This window comes from Ovis canadensis, chromosome X (assembly GCF_042477335.2).
Source record: "Ovis canadensis isolate MfBH-ARS-UI-01 breed Bighorn chromosome X, ARS-UI_OviCan_v2, whole genome shotgun sequence".
Taxonomy (NCBI): Eukaryota; Metazoa; Chordata; class Mammalia; order Artiodactyla; family Bovidae; genus Ovis; species Ovis canadensis.
In genome coordinates, this window is record NC_091727.1 from 58,196,132 (window position 1) to 58,214,547 (window position 18,416).

Genomic DNA, 18,416 nt, shown 5'->3' on the forward strand with positions numbered 1-18,416 from the left:
CAGAGCAGGAAAGAAGATGGGTCCACCACACCAGAAGTAAGAATTCAGAAAGAATCTTAAATAAAGTTCTAAAAGTTGAGTGTTGGATAGTGTGAGAATATCAGAGCTCTGAGAGCTGGAGACATAGGCCCCCACTTTCAGGTTCTTCTCCACAGACCTCCACTAGTTGCTCATAAGAAACATCAGGGATAGGGTGGGAGACTGCAGAAAGCCTCTCTCAGTGGTATAGGCCTTTAGGGGCACAACTGTTGATACGGAAATGGCCAAAGCCCTGATGGGACCCTACTTCCTCACAGAATAAAAACCTTAAGCCACTGGGTGAAGTGCAGCAAACCTTGTTGCCCCCAAGACATAGGTAAAGATCTACTGTAGCTAGAGGAAAGGAAAAGGGAAGGACAGGAAACCTTCCTAGGTTCAGACCATTTAAAGCCTTATATTAATACTAACGGGAAGGGCAGGATCACTGAAAAAGCATCACCTTCCAAGATCTAGGGATATGGGGCCTGTCTAAGACTGAGGCTGGCCCCAGACAACTCCTGCCCCCCCCCCCACTCATCAGGTCACCAAGACCCAGGTAATAATAAAAGGCTGCTACTAAGGGAGAGGCAAGAGCATAGAGAGAGCGCCTCTCCACCGTGCAAGCACATTAAGAAAGACCTAAAGGCAAGGGTGGTGCAGGAATGCTGAGAAAAATTGTCTGGAAAACCAGTGCCTACTGGAAGCACAAGGTAACACTAGAGAAATTTGAAGTCATCGATACATTGCAGGTAAAGAGAGCAACACCACCACCCAAACACCAGAACAAATCCTGACTAGCTGGCCTCAATTCCCCTATGCCAATGACCTATAAGGAAAGTAACATGTCTACTCCCAGGAATTAAATATTTACCTCAGTTTCTACTATCCTACGTATAACATCTGAGATTCAGCCAAATATTACATGCAAAACAGCAAGAATAAAAAATCCACTGTCAAGAGACAAAGCAATCAACAGATCCAGATTCAGTTGATTTAGTTGTTGAAACTGTCAAACAAGGAGTTTAAATAACAATGATTAGTATGTTAAAGAGGGTAGTGGAAAATGTAAACAACAGGTATGAACATGTGGGGAATTTCAGCAGAGATGAAAACTCTTTCAAATTCAAACAGACAATCTAGAAATAAAAAAACATAACTGAGATAAAGATTGCCTTCAATGGGTTCATCAGTAGATCAGACAGAGCCAGGATAGAGGTTAAAATCAGTGACCTTAAAGATAGGTTAATAGAAATTATCCCAACTGAAACACAAAGCAAAATAATGACTGAAAACAGGCATACACATAGGGATGGAAAATTGTAGTATTTTCTATCACAGTGTCTCTTCCGATAATAAATTATTTACATTATCACACCAGGCAAAATATATTCATCCCCATTCCAAGACCTCCAAACATTCATCCCAAATTAAAACATTAGGCTCAAATCCAAGACCTTAAGACTTCTATATCAGATTCAGATATGGCTGAGGCTACTTGGGTATAGATTTTTTTTTTTTTAATCCAGAGACCCGTGAACTAAATGACAAGTTATATGACTACCCTCCTAACCCAACACACACATACTCACACATGTGCATACACATAAATATAAATACAATAGTGAGATAGGGACAGGATAACTGTAACAGATACTTCCATTCAAAAAGGGAAGGAAAAAGAGGCATATATCAATCACTGTTCAATAACAATTCTGAAATCCCACAGAGCAAATACTGTCAGGTCTCTCTGCTCCAGGGGCAAAAAATGTTTCTTGTTTAGGTCATAGTTCTGCCTGGGAATGGCTTCCCAGTCCATTTTAGTACATTGTTCTTGGATCTTCTCTCTGAGATGGCCTTCTTTTCCCATAAGAAATGGCCCATGTTTGCAGCTGAGTAACTTTCACAGCTTGCTTCCTGTTCACAGAAGGTAAGACAGGGGAGTTCATTTTTCACTTTGGACTTTTTCAGTCCTTTTAAGTCCAACGCTGAGGTAGTTTTGTTAGTAAAACTCTGTTAAAAATGTTGCAAGTTTTCTATGAATCTGGTTTGTATTTACTCTATGTCCCAAATGCAACATCAACAATTCTTTTTAGGATGGGCCCCTCTCTACTTTGAACAGTGAGTCAGGCTATTGGGACACTGTTGAGAAGTTTTTAGGAGCTGTTTAGCTTAGCTGACAGGGTCTCCCAAACACCAACTTAAATATTTTACACATTTTAACAAAGGGTCTTAGAGCCACATCTATGATTTGATCTGGAGGTTACTTTTTCACCTTGAGAATATGCTGATGGCTGGAGAAACTGGAGATGTGAAGCAGTTATTTTCCAACTCAGCCAAGTCCTGTTGTTTTGGGTGTTTCTTCTGAACTCTGATTGCAAATGGAACAGTTATTTACTTAGTTCATTTTTTCCCCCACATTTTATCATATGCAGCTAAAAGAAGCAAACAGATACTTCAACATTCTGTTGGAAATCTCTTTAGCCGGATCCACAAGTTCATTTGGTATATTCTCTATCTTTCCACAGAGCACGGTTGCTGTTTTGCTATTTTTTCCCTCACTAGACAACACAGACTGCCATCTTCGGCATCCTTTCTTAACAGTCTTCCTCATTGCTTTTCCAGTCTCCACTTGCTGCCCAGGCCCAAAGCTGATGCCACATGTTTTATGTTTTGATACAACACCCCCAGCAGGTGTACACTTTTATGTATTATTCAGCATTTGCTATGTAACAGACTACACCAAACTTAGTAGCTTAAAACAATAATCATTTTTTTCTATCTCATAATTCTCCAGGTTGGTTGGGATGACCGATGTGGCTCTTCTGCTGTGGGCTGGCACGGCTGGGGATGGAGGTTGAAGAAGGCCTCATTCCCACGTCTGGCATTTGGTCTAAGGGGCTTCATCTGGGTTGGTTCATTTCTGTTCCACGTGGTTTCACATCCCTTAGTAATTTGAGCTTCTTCACACGAAGGTCTCAGAATTCAAAAAAGCTGCAAGAAAGGGTAAGTCTCAAGGCAGGCTTTTCACACCTCTCCAGCATTTTCTTGAATCTCTTTGTTAATGTATATTGGCCCAAGCAAATTCACATGGCCAAACTCAAGAGTCCAGGAGTAGAGAGAGAGCTCTGCCTCTTAATAAGAGAAACAACAGTAATATTACAAAGAGGGGTGCATAAAAGGATGGGAGAGAGCTGTGGTTATTTCTGCACTGTACCACAATGAAGGAAGATAAAAATATGATGTCACAGAAATCAACATGTATGACAGGATTATATTTATGTTTTTGTGTAAAAATATATCAGCAGGTGAGTGTATATATAAAACCATAATGACTTTAAAACTGTGGATTCACATGAGCAAAATATTCAGCAGCAAACATTTGATAGACACAAATACATTAAATAAAAAAAAGAATTTCAACTCAATTATTCCTCCCATTGTGCAATGTGTTTTGTTACAAACAGATCTGAGAGGAGGTCTATACATCAAATATATTATTTTTTTGTCCTGCCTTTCATTTTGTTGTCACTTTAAATTGCTTAATACAACACAATAAACGTTACTGTCAATTATATCTTTTTCATACTTTTCTATAAAGAATTTGGTAATAATTTGCCTTATAATACTTTCTACAGGAAGGGTTTTCCTAATATCTCAAACTGATAACATTTCCCCAGTATGAATTCAATTATATTTTGTGAAGCTTTGCAAATATGGAAATTCCTCATCATTCAATGCATTTTTAGAGGGTCTCTTCTGAATAATTTTTCTCATCTCAGGTGAAAGAGCCTGACACATTCTTTTTATTATGCAATGCATTCAATATATGATCTGTCTTGGTTGAATTTTATAACACACACTTAGACCTGATTTCTGTGATAAGGCTTTCTCATTTTTAAGAAACAGGGTTACTTTCATGTATGAATATTGCGATGCATACTCAGAACTGATTTCTGAGTGAAGCCTTTTCCACAGTCACTACATTTATAGGGTTTATCTCCAGTATGAATTGTCTGGTGTTTATTGAAATTTGACCTGTCTGTGAAAGCTTTCCCACATTCTGCACATATATATGGTTTCTCTCCTGTGTGAATTCGCTGATGTACTTTGAGGTGTGGTTTCTTTGAAAAGGATTTCTCACAGTCAGAACATTTATAAGGCTTCTCTGTAGTATGGATTCTCTGATGTGTAAGTAACTCTGACTTCTGGATGAAGGCCCTCCCACAATCAGCACAAACATAGGGCTTCTCTCCAGTATGAATAGTCTGGTGTTTATTGAAATTTGACCTATCTGTGAAGGCTTTCCCACATTCAGCACATATATAAGACTTCTCTCCAGTGTGAGATTTCTGGTGAGTATTCAGATTTGATCTGTTGGTAAAGGCCTTACCACAGTCAGTACATATGTAGGGTTTCTCCCCTGTGTGAATTCGCTTATGCATCTGGAGTTGTGACTTAGAGGGGAAAGATTTCTGACAGTCACTGCATTCATAAGGCTTCTCTCCAGTGTGAATTCTTTGATGTGCAATCAAGTGTGCCTTTTGGATGAAGGCCTGCCCACATTCAGTACATATATAGGATCTCTCTCCTGAATGAATTCTCTGATGCATTCTGAGTGTTGATTTTTGGGTAAAGGCCTTCCCACACTCACTGCACTTATGGTGTCTCTCTCCAGTATGAATTTTCTGATGTACATTGAGGGCTGAGTTCAGGGAGAAGCCTTTCCCACATTCACTGCATTCATAAAGTTTTTCTCCAGTATGGGTTGTCTGATGCCTTAGGAGAGATGACACCTGGAAAAATGATTTTCCACATTCATGACATTTATAGGGTTTTTCTCTGGTATGAATTTTCTCATGCATAATTAATTCTGAATTCTGGATGAATGCCTTTCCACACTCAGAACATATATATAGCTTTTCATCTCTATGAACTCTCAAATAAATACTGAGTAGTGGCTTCTGTGCAAAAACATTTACACATTTCCTAAGTTCATGAGGTTTATCCATAGTATGAATTCTCTGAGGTGCAAAGAGTTGTGACCTCTGGGTGAAGATCTTCCCAAGTTCAGTACACATATTTGCTTTCTCCCCAACAGGAAATTTCAGATTCTGACTGACTGCTTGTTTGAAGCTGAAGACTTTTCCACACTGATTGCTGTCACAGAATTTTACTCCAGTATGTGTATTTTCATGGTTAGTATAAGAAGAGCTCTGGGTGAAAACTTGACTGTGTCCAATAATTTTATCAAAGTTATTTGTTGTACTGCTTTCACTATGAATATGTACACCTAAATTATGCTTTAAATTCTTTCCAAATGAGTTACGTTTATGGGGTCTTTTCTGTGAAGGAATACAATTTGGGCCTGGATGAATAAATTTTCCACTGTTTTTATATTCATAATCCCACTCTGTATTCAATATTTTCTTATTGATGAAAGCAGCATGACTCAGAGGTTTGTTCTGCTTTTCCTGGTAGCTTTTTATCTGTTCAGCATCTTGCCACAGTACTTCTAAAATGGAATACAATGAATCATCTTTTGCATCTTCACCTTCCATTTCACCATGAAATGAAACTTTTCCAGAAATTCTTTTTTGTAAGGTTTTAATCCCAAACTTTCCATCTAAAAAGAGAAAAAAAGTAAAATGACACAAAGAATACATAACAGAAGATTAAGAGGTACACTTAAGTTAATCCAAATTGGTCAGAAACCAGTAAATCTGATGATGATAATGATGATGATAATGATGACAATAACAGAAAATACATAAATAGCACTTATTATGTGCCAAGCTCTTACATGATTTGGTGGTACAGGCATTGTTCTACAAAATATATACATATGAACTCATTTAATCCTTTCAAAACCCCTATGAGGTATCTTGTCCACCACTGTAGATAAGGAAAGTGAAGTTCAGGATAATTACACATATATTCAGTATTAGAGATTGGAGTTTAACATAAGCAATCTAGCTCTATTTTGGTAGGGGATATCAAGTAAGGTGGACTGAAGATTAAACAGAGAAGGGTTTTAAGGGGAAACATCTATGGAGAGCCTAGGCTTGAATGGGTAACTCAGAGTCTAAGTCTTCATCAGCTTTCCATTCTAAATCCTCACTAATCTCACTGCTTCTTGCTTATCAGCATCAATATCAAATTAATGTGATAAAATAGTTAAGTTCGATAAGAGAGTAGATCCTACAAGTTCTCATCACAAAGAAAATCTTTTCAGTTTCGTATCTATATAATATGATGTTAACTAAACTTACTGTGGCAATCATTTCACAATATATGTATGTCAAGTTATTATGCTGTACACCTTAAACTTATACAATGCTGTATGTCAATTATATCTCAATAAAACTAAAAAAATAATTTATTCATGTCTATAGGAAAAATACTGTGGTCACAGCCATTTTGACCTATACAAACAATAAATGGATGTCTATACCTGAACTCTCCACCCAAGTGTAACTGTTTCCTTGGAAATAAAATTAAATATATTTAATAAGAAGTACAAAATGAGAGTGATGAAAAGCCATCTGTGGTAGAATGAAAGCTGACCACTAGACTCTGTTTCACCATTCTTTTGCATTAATGGATTAGTAGCCAGGAATATGGATGCCCAGTCATATAACATTTCTCAGCCTCCTTTGAAAATTGTTGTGACCATGTGACAATGTTCTCAACAGAATATCAGAGAAAACACTGGGTGCCACCTTCAAACCAAAGCATTGAAACAGTAGGCATATTTTCTCTATACCTCCTACCTTCATGCTTACTAAAACCTGGATTTGACAGCAACATGGATTCAAACATGCAGATGCTACAAAAATTCAAGAGACGGTGGAGCTGAGTAATGGATTCATGAATAAGCAGAAGCAGCTAGGTTTTCCAATGGCCTGTGATATTAGAGACTTTATATGTAAGAAATAAAATTCTATATGTAAGTCATTATATCTAATGCTCTCTTTATTACTGTGAATTAGCTTTAACACAGTTAATATACTATTCTTGCCAAGAGTGAATCACAGATTTTCCATTACCAATACAGTTCATGAGACATATTATATTCTCAATAATAACTGTAAAATGGAAGAACTGTAAACTATCTCATCAGCAAGAGTTTTTAGATATTGAGAATGCTCTGAGTCATCAAATCCAGTTTTCCCGTTAGTCAGTTAGATACTGTATTCTAAATACGTCCAGTCCAAAAATCTCATCCTCTTATTCTTAAGTTGCATTGCATTCTCATATATTTGGCTTTAATTTATTTGGAAGTTACTAACCCCTGGATTTCTAGGCTAAATTTTAGAGGTGGTTTTACTTTTCACTTTATTAAACACTTAAATGTATATAAAATGTCTAAGTTGTGAATAAAACATAACTTCTAAACCATTGCTATATTGGACAACAGTTAGATCACCAGTACCAATATTCATCATAAAAATTTGCTTCGCAGTAAAAAGCTTCCTGAGTCCTTTACTGAGCCCACAGATTCAGTGAACCGTATAGAAATGGAGAGTCATCTGTTTAGAAAGAGCTGTGTATGCAAGCTAGCATTCTCATTGCCACTTAAAAAATGGCTCACAAAAGTACAGTTTATTCTCAAATAAAAGGACAGGTTAATATCCTCTTTCTCCACTCCTACTTGTATCTTCTTTTGTGCTGTTTAAAAATGTTTGTGTGCTTAATTAAATGGTTTTGCTGTTGTTGTTTCATCGTTAGGTTGTGCCTGACTCTTTCTAACTCCATGGACCATAGCACATCAGGCTTCTCTTCCACTATCTTTCCAGAGTTTGCTCAAATTCATGTCTGTTGAGGCAGTGATGCTGTCTAACCATCTCATCCTCTGCTGCCCAATTCTCCTTTTGCCTTCAATCTTTTCCAGCATCAGGGTCTTTTCTAATGAGTTGGCTCTTTGCATCAGGTGGCCAAAGTATTGGAGCTTCAGCTTCAGCAACATTCCTTCCAATGAATATTCAGGACTCATTTCCTTTAGGATTGACTGGTTGATCTCCTTGCAGTACAGGGGACTCTCAAGAGTCTTCTCCAGCATAATTCGAAAGCATTAATTCTTCAATGCTCAACCTTCTTTATGGTCCAACTCTCACATCCATACATAACTACTGGAAAAACCATAGCTTTAACTATATGGACCTTTGTCAGCAAAATAATGTCTCTCTGTTTTAATACTCTGCCTGGGTTTGTCATAGGTTTTCTTCTAAGGAGCAAGTGTCCTTTAGTTTTGTGGCTGCAGTCACCATCCACAGTGATTTTTGAGATCAAGAATACAAAATCTGTCACTGTTTCTAATCTTTCCTCTTCGATTTGCTATGAAGTGGTGGGACCAGATGTCATGGTCTTAGTTTTTTTAAAATGCTGAGTTTCAAGTCAGCTTTTTCACTCTCCTCTTTCATGTTCATCAAGAGGCTCTTTAGTTCCTCTTTACCATCTTCCATTAGAGTGGTATCATCTGCATATCTAAGATTGTTGATATTTCTCCCAGCAATCTTGATTCCAACTTGTGATTCATCCAGCCTGGCATTTTGCATAATGTACTCTGCATATAAGTTAAATAAACAGGGTGACAATATACAGCCTTGTTACACTCCTTTCCTAATTTTGAACCAGTCCACTGTCCCATGTCTGGTTCTAACCATTGCTTCTTGACCTACACACAGGTTTCTCAGGAGACAAGTAAGGTGGTCTGGTATTCCCATCTCTTTAAGAATTTTCCAGTTTGTTGTGATCCACATAGTCAATGGCTTTAGTGTAGTCAATGAAGCAGATGTTTTCCTGGAATTCCCTTGCTTTCTCTATGATCCAACAAATGTTGGCAATTTGATCTCTGGTTCCTCTGCCTCTTTGAAACCCAGCTTGTACATCCAGAAGTCCTTGATTCATGTACTGTTGAAGGCTAGCTTGAAGGATTTTGAGCATAACCTTGCTACCATGTGAAATGAGTGCAACTGTACAGTAGTTTGAACATTCTTTGGCATTGCCCTTTTTTGGGATTGGAATGAAAACACCTTTTCCAGTCCTGTGGCCAATGCTGAATTTCCCAAGTTTGCTGACATATTGAGTGCAGCACTTTAAGAGCATCATGTTTTTGATAATTATGATAAGGTTGATATGAACATTCCTGTACATTTATTTTAATGGATGTATGTGCTCGTTCAGTTCAGTCGCTCAGTCGTGTCCGACTCTTTGCAATCTCCTGGACTGCAGTGCACCGGGCCTCCCTGTCCATCACCAACTCCCGGAACTTACTCAAACTCATGTCCATCGAGTCAGTGATGCCATCAAACCATCTCATCCTCTGCTGCTCCCTTCTCTTCCCATGTTCAATCTTTCCTAGCATCAGGGTCTTTTCCAATGAGTCAGTTCTTCACATCAAGTGGCCAAAGTATTGGAGTTTCAGCTTCAGCATCAATCCTTCCAATGAATATTCAGGACTGATTAACTTTAGGATTTACTGGTTTGATCTCCTTACAATACAAGCAATTTCAAGAGTCTTCTCCAACACCACAGTTCAAAAAAATCAATTCTTTGGTGCCCAGTTTTCTTTATAGCCCAACACTCACATCCTTACACGACTACTGGAAAAACCATAGTGTTGACTAGATGGAGCTTTGTTGGCAAAGTAATGTCTCTGCTTTTGAATATGCTGTCTAGGTTGGGCACAGCTTTTCTTCCAAGGAGCAAATGTCTTTTAATTTTATGGCTGCATTCACTATCTGCAGTGATTTTGGAGCCCCCCAAAATAAAGTCTCTCACTGTTTCCATTGTTTCCCCATCTATTTGCCATGAAGTGATGGGACCGGATGCCATGATCTTAGTTTTTTGAACATTGAGTTTTAATCCAACTTTTTCACTCTCCTCTTTCACTTTCATCAAGAGGCTCTTTAGTTCTTCACTTTCTGCCATAAGGGTGGTGTCATCTGCATATCTGAGGTTATTGATCTTTCTCCCGGCAAGCTTGATTCCAGCTTGTGCTTCATCCAGCTTGGCATTTCACATGATGTACTCTGCATACAAGTTAAATAAGCAGGGTGACAATATACAACCTTGATGTACTCCTTTCCTGATTTGGAACCAGTCTTTTGTTTCATGTCTAGTTCTAACTGTTGCTTCCTGACCTGCATACAGATTTCTCAGGAGGCAGGTAAGGTGGTCTGGTATTCCTATCTCTTTAAGAATTTTCCACAGTTGTTGTGATACACACAGTCAAAGGCTTTGGGATAGTCAATAAAGCAGCAGTAGATGTTTTTTCTGGAACTCTCTCGCTTTTTTGATGATCCAGTGAATGTTGGCAATTTGGTCTCTAGTTCCTCTGCCTTTTCTAAATCCAGCTTGAACATCTGGAAGTTCATGGTTCATGTACTGCTGAAGCCTAGCTTGAAGGATTTTGAGCATTACTTTGCTAGTGTGTGAGATGAGTGCAATTGTGCAGTACTTTGAACATTCTTTGGCATTGCCTTTCTTTGGGATTGGAATGAAGCTGACTTTTTCCAGTCCTGTGGCCACTGCTGAGTTTTCCAAATTTGTTGCCATATTGAGTGCAGTACTTTCACAGCATCATCTTTTAGGATTTGAAACTACTGAGGCCTGAACGCTCTAGAGCCTGTGCACCACAACAAAAGAAGCTACAGCTACAAGAAGCCTACGAGTAGCAACGAGGACCCCACACAGCCCAAAGTAAATAAATAAGGGCTTCAGCAGTTTCAGTGTGTGGGCTCAGTAGTTGCAAGTCGTGTGCCCTAGGGTGATTGAACCTGTCTCCTGCACTGGCAGTTATTTCTAAATCCACCTATTAATTTTCTTGTAGATTCCTTGGGGTTTTTCATGTAAGTAATCGTGACTTTAAGGGCACTTTTACTTCTTCTTTTCCAATCTCATGCTTTTATTAAGTCAATGTACAAAAATAAATCACTAGCAATTTATACTAGCAATAAATAATCTGAAAAAAATTTAAAATGCTATTTATAATAGTATCAAAACATCAAATGCCTAGGGATAAATTTAATGAAGGATACATAAAACTTTTATATGAAAATTATAAAACATTGTTGAAAGAAATCAAAGATCTAAATATATGTAGAAAGTTGCTATATTCACAGATTAGAAGGCTCAATATTATTAAGACTTCAATTCTCTTAAAATTGATCTTAGAATTAATGCCATACCAAATCCCAGCAATTTTTTTCCAAAAAATTAAAAACTGATTATAAAATTTATATGGAAATGCAAATGATCTAGAAGAGTCAAAGTAATTTTTTAAAAAAGTCAACCTGGAGAACTTACTCTACCTGATTCAAGACTCATTATAAAAGCTATAGTAACGAAGTATGGTGGTGGACAAGGAAGCCTGACATGCTGCAGTCCATGGCGTAGCAAAGAGTTGGATATGACTGAGTGACTGAACAACAACAAATAAACTAGGGGTCTGCTGAAAGGACAGTGTATTAACTATATTTTCTTATTTTCTGTATTCTTGATGCTCTAGCATCTGATGCCTAGCTGATCCTGGAGAGACTGCCTCTCCCAGACCTAGTTATTTCCTAGAGACAGCAAGTGACGTATACCTACCATTTGCAAACCAACAAATCCAGAGCCCATATCCACCAACTATCTCCTTTTTCAAGATCTCACAGGTTGCCACTAGACCCCTGCCTTAATCACCTCAGGCTGGGTACCAAGCAACTAAGGACAGTCTCTACACTACATCCCAGAGTCCACTGAAATTACTCAAACTAACTAACTCTAAACCTTTCCAGCCTGCTTATTCTACCTCACCCATTCTTTCCTATGAAAATCATAATAAAGGCTGTCGCCCATGATTTTCCCCTACAACTTCTACCTCCTGATTGACCTTAGTGCTCCCTGGTGTAACTCTGCACAGTGTGGTATGCCTTTTCCTTTTAGAAGCTGTTACAAACTATTTTTAATGGCAGTTGTCTCCAGATATGTTGGCCTCACCATACCTGAATAATAATAAAACCTTCATTTTAAAATAGAAATGGCTCAGCAGTAAAGAATCTGCCTCCCAATGCAGGAGACACAAGAGATGTGAGTTCAGTCCCTGGGTCAAAAAGATTTCCTAGAGGAGGAAATGGCAACCCATTCCAGTATTCTTGCTTGGAAAACTCCATGGGCAGAGGAGCCTGGCAGGCTACAGTCCATGGGGTCACAAAGAGTCAGACATGGCTAAGCACAAGCATGAGTTGAGTTCAGTTGAATAGATCAATTAAACAGAACAGAAAGTCCAGAAATAGGTTCACATATGTGAAACCAATTGATTTTAATAACTGTGCTTAGGAAATTCAGTGGGAAAAAAAACTCTTCAATAAATGGTTCTGGAACAATTGAATACTGTATTGAAAAAAATGAACATCAACCCTTACATTAAACATAAAAATGGATCATAGACCTAAACTTAAAAAGCTAAAATGATAAATTGTATAGAAGAAAATATGAGAATATCTTTGTGACCTTGCAATGTTGTTGTTCAGTCGCTCAGTTGTGTTAGACTCTGCGACCCCAGGGACTGCAGCACGCCAGGCTTCCCTGTCCTTTACCATCTCCTGGAGCTTGCTCAAATTCATGTCCATTGAGTGGGTGATGCCATCCAACCATCTTGCCCTCTGTCATCCCCTTGTCCTCCTGCCTTCAATCTTTCCCAGTATCAGGGTCTTTTCTAATGAGTCAGCTCTTCGCATCAGGTGGCCAAAGTATTGGAGCTTCAGCTTGAGCATCAGTCCTTCCAATGAATATATAGGATTGATTTCCTGTAGGATTGACTGGTTTGATCTTGCAGTCCAAGGGACTCTCAAGAGTCTTCTTCAACATCACAGTTCAAAAGCATCATGGGGGCGGGACGAAGAGGTCCCCTCCCTCCGTCCCCCTCCCTCACTCACAGCCAGCCCCGGCTTGCTCCCTGCCCACTCCCGGAGTTGGGGGGCGGGCCGGACGTTTTTCTTTTACACTTTAGTTGGGAGCGGCGCACTGTGCTCAGTTACTGGAGAGAGCTGCTGACTACGCTGCTGCCTCCAGCACGCACGCATCTGGGCCGGGCTTCGGGCTTCGGGGGCTTCAGGGCTCTTACCCCCGGCCTTGGGGAGGAGGGGGAGACCGGGACTCACCGTGGGGAGGAGGAGGAAGACAAGGAAGAGGGAGGAAGAAAACCCGAGAGGAGGAATGGGGCTGGGGGCGGGAGGCTTGCCACCTTCAGCACCCCCGCGAGCACCCAAGGTGCACCCATCTTGACCAACTCAGCAAGAAGGTGGATTTTCCCTGTGTCTAAAGGAAAAAAAAAATGTCCCCGTGTCTGTTGAGATGATTTGCAGTTCAGTCCGGCTGAAGCTGACTGAATGAGACTATGGGCTGTGCCTCCGCCAAGCATGTTGCCACTGTTCAACATGGAGAGGAAGCCCAGAAAGGGAAGAACTACCAGAATGGAGATGCGTTTGGTGATGAGCATAGGATCAAACCGGTGGAAGAAGTCAAATACACGAAAAATGGGGCAGAAGAGGAGCAGAAAATAGCAGCCAGGAACCAAGTAAACTTGGGAAAAAGTGCCAGTTCAAATGTAAGACTTTAATAAAGAGATTTCAGGATTAGTTCATCAACCCAGAGCAACTATGCACATCTCTGAAAGCCAACAAGAATTCTTCAGAATGCTGGATGAAAAAATGGAAAAGGGTCGAGTTTACTGTTTGGAAGAAGGTATCACATAGCACCAATCCCACCACTCAAACCAGGAGCTACTACTGTGTAATAACACTCCAGTTGAAATCTTTGCAAAGGTCGGTTCTCTTCAGCGAACAGCACTATAGCAAAAGAAGATCATTCCATATCGTATGCCCCGTTAAACTACAGTGTTTCTTAATGAACTTGCAAAGGAATATTGCTAAAAACAAACAAAAACTGTTATCGAACTTTCTTTGTTGCTGCTATTTAAAACTTGTTGCAACTTTTCACTTCTCTCAGTGTCCAGGTCTGCAGCAAAATTCTGCAGTTTTACCTTAAAGATACTGTTGGTTTTATAGATGCTCTTCAACCTATTTTCCAAAAGATGGTAGTGGTGAACTCAGATATCCAACTTCTATTCTAGACTGGTTCCGCTTCTAAGACAAGTGCCTCTTTCCCCCCTCCCTCCTTCCTGCCTCCCCCAGCAGTTTTTTTGTTTCTCACTGGCAGTGTTGGGCTTTGGAGATGGGATGGTTGCTATGGAAAGCCTAGTTTCTCTGCTAAGAAGAAGTAGAGAAGCTACTATCAATAGAAAACATGTCATGACATGACTCCTGGAAGTGACATAGGAGCGAGCAGCAGGTGGTTTCATTTTCTGGGTCTCTTAATCAAAGATCAAGCTTGCAACATCAGTTTTGCTCAGATGCAGATGGAAGTGTGATCACAATCATTTTGAATCCCTCTTGCCCACTTTTTTTTTTCCTAAGAAAATAGACATTTTACTGTTTTAAAAAAAAGCATCATGGCACTCAGCCTTCTTTATGGTCCAACTCTTAAATCCATACATAAAGAAACCATAGCTTTGAGTATATGGACCTTTGTTGGCAAAAATAATATTTCTTTTTAATATGCTGTCTAGGTTCGTCATAGCTTTTCTTCCAAGGAGCAAGGACCTTGCAGTAGGCAAAGATTTATTAAATAGATCACAAAAAATACTAAATCTTTTTTAAAGATGATAAATTAGACTCCATAAAAATTAAAATATTTTTCCTTTGATAGGCACCAGTAAGACTAAAACTGTAAGGTACAGATTGCAACAAAATATTGGCAGTATATATATCTGGCTTAGAAATTCTATCAAGCAAATATAAAAAACTCTTATACCTCAATAATAAGAAGACAAACAACAACCCTCCCCAAATGGGAAAGATATTTCAATAGACACTTCACAAAAAAATGTACAAATGATAATAAGCACATGAAGATACTTAACATTATTACTCATCAGAGAAACGCTGCTTACATTCATAAGATACAATTACATATCCATTCTAATAGCAAAGTTTAAAGAGACTGATGACAACAAGTATAGGCAAGGATTTGGGGCAACAGAATTTCTCATGTATTGCTGTTGGGAATGTAAAGCCATTTTGGAAGACAGTTTGGCAATTATATGAAGTTATAAGAAAGGTAAGCAAACACTGATTATAATATAAGAGCAATGCTAATCCTAGGCATTTACCCAAGAAAAATGTAAACATATGTTCACACAAAGACAAGTCAGAATGTTTACTGCAACTTTAGTCATAATAAACAAATAAAAAAATTTAAAAAATTATAATGGAACAGTATTCACTATTTAAAAGGAACTATTTAATAGTCATACCATGGAATAGTATCCACTATTTAAAAGAAACAAACTAGTGATATACTCAATAACATGAATGAATTGCAGAATCATTATGCTGAACAAATAAAGCCAGACCCAAAAAGGTACATATGGAATGATTCCATTTATATGCAACACTAATAAAGGCAAGTCTAGTCTATAATGACAAAAAGTAACTCAGTGGTTGCTTGGGGCTGAAGTGGTGTTAAGTATTAACTACAAGGGGCATGAAGGTGCATTTTTGTGTGATGGGATGTATCACGACTGGGGTGGTGCTTATACCAGTGTGTACCTTTGTCAAAACTCACCAAACTGTACACTTAAAATGGATACCTATTATGGTATGTAAATTGTATCTTAATAAATTTGATTTTAAAAGAGAAAATGCTAAGTGACAGGGATCGTAAAGTGAGAAGATGGAAGACAGGCATGCACATTAAGGGAGGTGAAGAGAAGTGAGGAATCTGAAAGCAATATCTACAAAGAGAAAAGGAGGTGGGGCTGGTTGTAGATGACAGTTTGTTGACATCTTAGAGTGAGAAGATGAAAACAAGAGGGAGAAGAAGCTGAAAGGGAACCAGGTAGAACAGGAGTGAGGCAACCAACTGATCTTTAAAGAAGGCAAATCCATTAAAACCTGAATGTATACGATAAGGATCTAAGACCTTGGGAGTGGGGTTTCAGTACTAAAGCATAAAAATGTAATGGAAGGAGAAAACATCCAAGAAAGCCAGATCCATAGTGAGGAAGTCTGGCATTTGATCTAGAGTATAGGTACTGTAGCAATTCTCCTGGAGGGAAGCTAAGCCAAGAAGACAGTTGATAGCAGTAAGGGAAATACAGGGAAGAGCAGTTTGGTACCTCAGAGGCCAAGGAGTTTCTAAAGTTTTGAACCTTCAAGAAGGGCAGCAATCACAGCACTTTAAAGGTATTGGTCTCAAGTATTTCCATGTCTCCCTTCTGCCAGGATCACACTCACCTGAGCAGCTGTGATGTAGGGCTTTTTCCTTCAATGCCCAAGGCTCCTCTCCTTGCTCCAACTTGAATATGACCTCTGGTTTGGGAACTTCATACCCTGTTAACAGGAAACGATAGAAAATGGGGTCCAGCTAATTACTTTCCATGTGTTCTTTGGAAAAGTAACTGCATTTCATTGGAAAAAGAGTAATAAGCATGAACGTGCAAAGGGACTGAAGAATCTCAGGCAAATCAAGGATGACACTATCACACACTTCAGATGCCCCAGACACTTAGCAGCTGAGAATGGAAACCACCTCACTGAGTTTCTGTGTTAGTTCCCTAGGGCTTCTTTAAGAAAGTACCAAAAACTCCCTGGAGAAGGAAATGGCAACCCACTCCAGTATTGCCTGGAAAAGTACATGGGCAGAGGAGCCTGGCAGGCTGCAGTCCATGGGGTTACATGACTGAGCATGCAGGCATGAGGGTGGAGGTAGATGGGTTGGTAGCAACAACCTGGGTAGAACTAAAAAAAAAACAAAAGAGAGAGAGAGAGAAAGTACCAAAAACTAGGTGACTTAAAACAACAGAAATGTATTATCTGACATTTCTAGAGGCTAGAATTCTGAAATCAAGGTGTTAGCAGTGTCATGCTCACTCCAGCAGATATAGGGGAGAATCCTTCCTTGCACCTTCTAGCTTCTTCTGTCTGCCAAAAAATCTCTGGTGTTCCTTGGCTTATAAACGTATTTTAATCCAGTCCCATGGCTATCTTCTACCTGTGTGTCTTCTTACTGTCTTTCCTCTATGTGTGCCTATTTCTGTGCCCAAATCTCCTTTCTTTAAAAAAAAAAATAAGGATACCACTCAGGTTAGGGCCCACCCCAATGACCTCATTTTAATTTGATCCCCTCTGTAAAGATACTATTTTCAAATAAAGGCACATTCTCAGGTACTGGGGGTTAAGATTTTGACACATATCTTTTTGAGGGGTCACTATTCAACCAATAAGAGCATGTCCCCTGACCCTCACAAATTCACATCTTTCCCATGTATAAAATACATTAATCCCATCCCAATATCCCCAAAAGTCTTAGTCATCCCAGCATCAACTCTTAGGTCTAAAATCTCATCTAAACATCAACCAAGAGTCTCAGATCTCAGCATCTAAATCATCTAAATCTTATGGGTAAGACTTGAGTATGAGTCATTCTGGGACACAATTCCTCTCCATGCATATCTATGAAAGCAGACGCATTACCTGTTTCTAAAATATTCCAAACACCATGGTGTCACAGGCATAGGATAGATACTCCCATTCCAAAAGGGAGAAATTAGAATTTAGAAAGGTATGGCAGGTCTCAAGCAAGTCTGAAACCGAGCAGGGCAAATTCCATTAGATTTTAAGTGAAAGTGAAAGTCACTCATCGTGTCTGACTCTGCAACCCCATGGACTATACAGTCCATGGAATTCTCCAGGCCAGAATACTGGAGTGGGTAGCCTTTCCCTTCTCCAAGGGATCTTCCCAACCCAAGGATCGAACCCAGGTCTCCTGCATTGCAAGTGGATTCTTTACCAGCTGAGCCACAGCTTGACAATAATCCTCACTGGTTCAATGCTCTGTCCTCCAAGCCCATCAGGATGATAGCCCATCCCCTCAGCCCTGAGCCAGGAGTGGCACCACTTACTATCACTCCTAGTGGCCCATTAGCAAAAATTTTGTTTCCTGTACTGGCAATCTTATGCTCTGCTGTTCCACATGCCTTAGTTCCAAAGGGAGGAATACTTCTACCAAGAGACACAACACTGATTCTATTAAACTGGAAGATCAGTCTGCCACCTGGACATCTTGGTCTTTTCATGTCTCTGAATCAACAGGCAAAGAAGGGAGTTACTGTGCTGGCTGGGGTGGTTGATCCTGACTACCAAGGGAAACTGTGGCCTGCTATATCACAATGGAAATAAAGAAGAGTATGTCTGAGTGCTTGTTTCAGTCAAGTGAAGTGAAAGTTGCTCAATCATGTCTGACTCTTTGAGACCCCACAGGCTGGAGCCCGCCAGGCTCTTTCGTCCATGAAA

The 18,416-nt window shown here is 39.4% G+C and overlaps 1 protein-coding gene and 1 pseudogene across 2 annotated transcripts in view; one reads left to right on the forward strand and one right to left on the reverse strand.

The window, feature by feature from the left end:
* Positions 1-999: 999 nt before the first annotated feature.
* ZNF81 (zinc finger protein 81) overlaps positions 1,000-18,416 on the reverse strand; it is a 123,702-nt gene continuing 106,285 nt past the window's right edge. The window contains exons 4-5 of one of the 2 annotated variants that reach the window (XM_070291709.1): positions 16,359-16,454; positions 1,000-5,641 (exon numbers count right to left, since the gene is read on the reverse strand). In XM_070291709.1, the coding sequence (XP_070147810.1) occupies positions 3,933-5,641; positions 16,359-16,454 (1,805 nt within the window). In that variant the 3' untranslated portion in view covers positions 1,000-3,932. The remainder of the gene's footprint in view (positions 5,642-16,358; positions 16,455-18,416) is intronic. The other variant, XM_070291710.1, reaches the window with a different exon arrangement.
* Positions 13,400-13,757, forward strand: LOC138931054 (uncharacterized protein C1orf21 pseudogene; annotated as a pseudogene).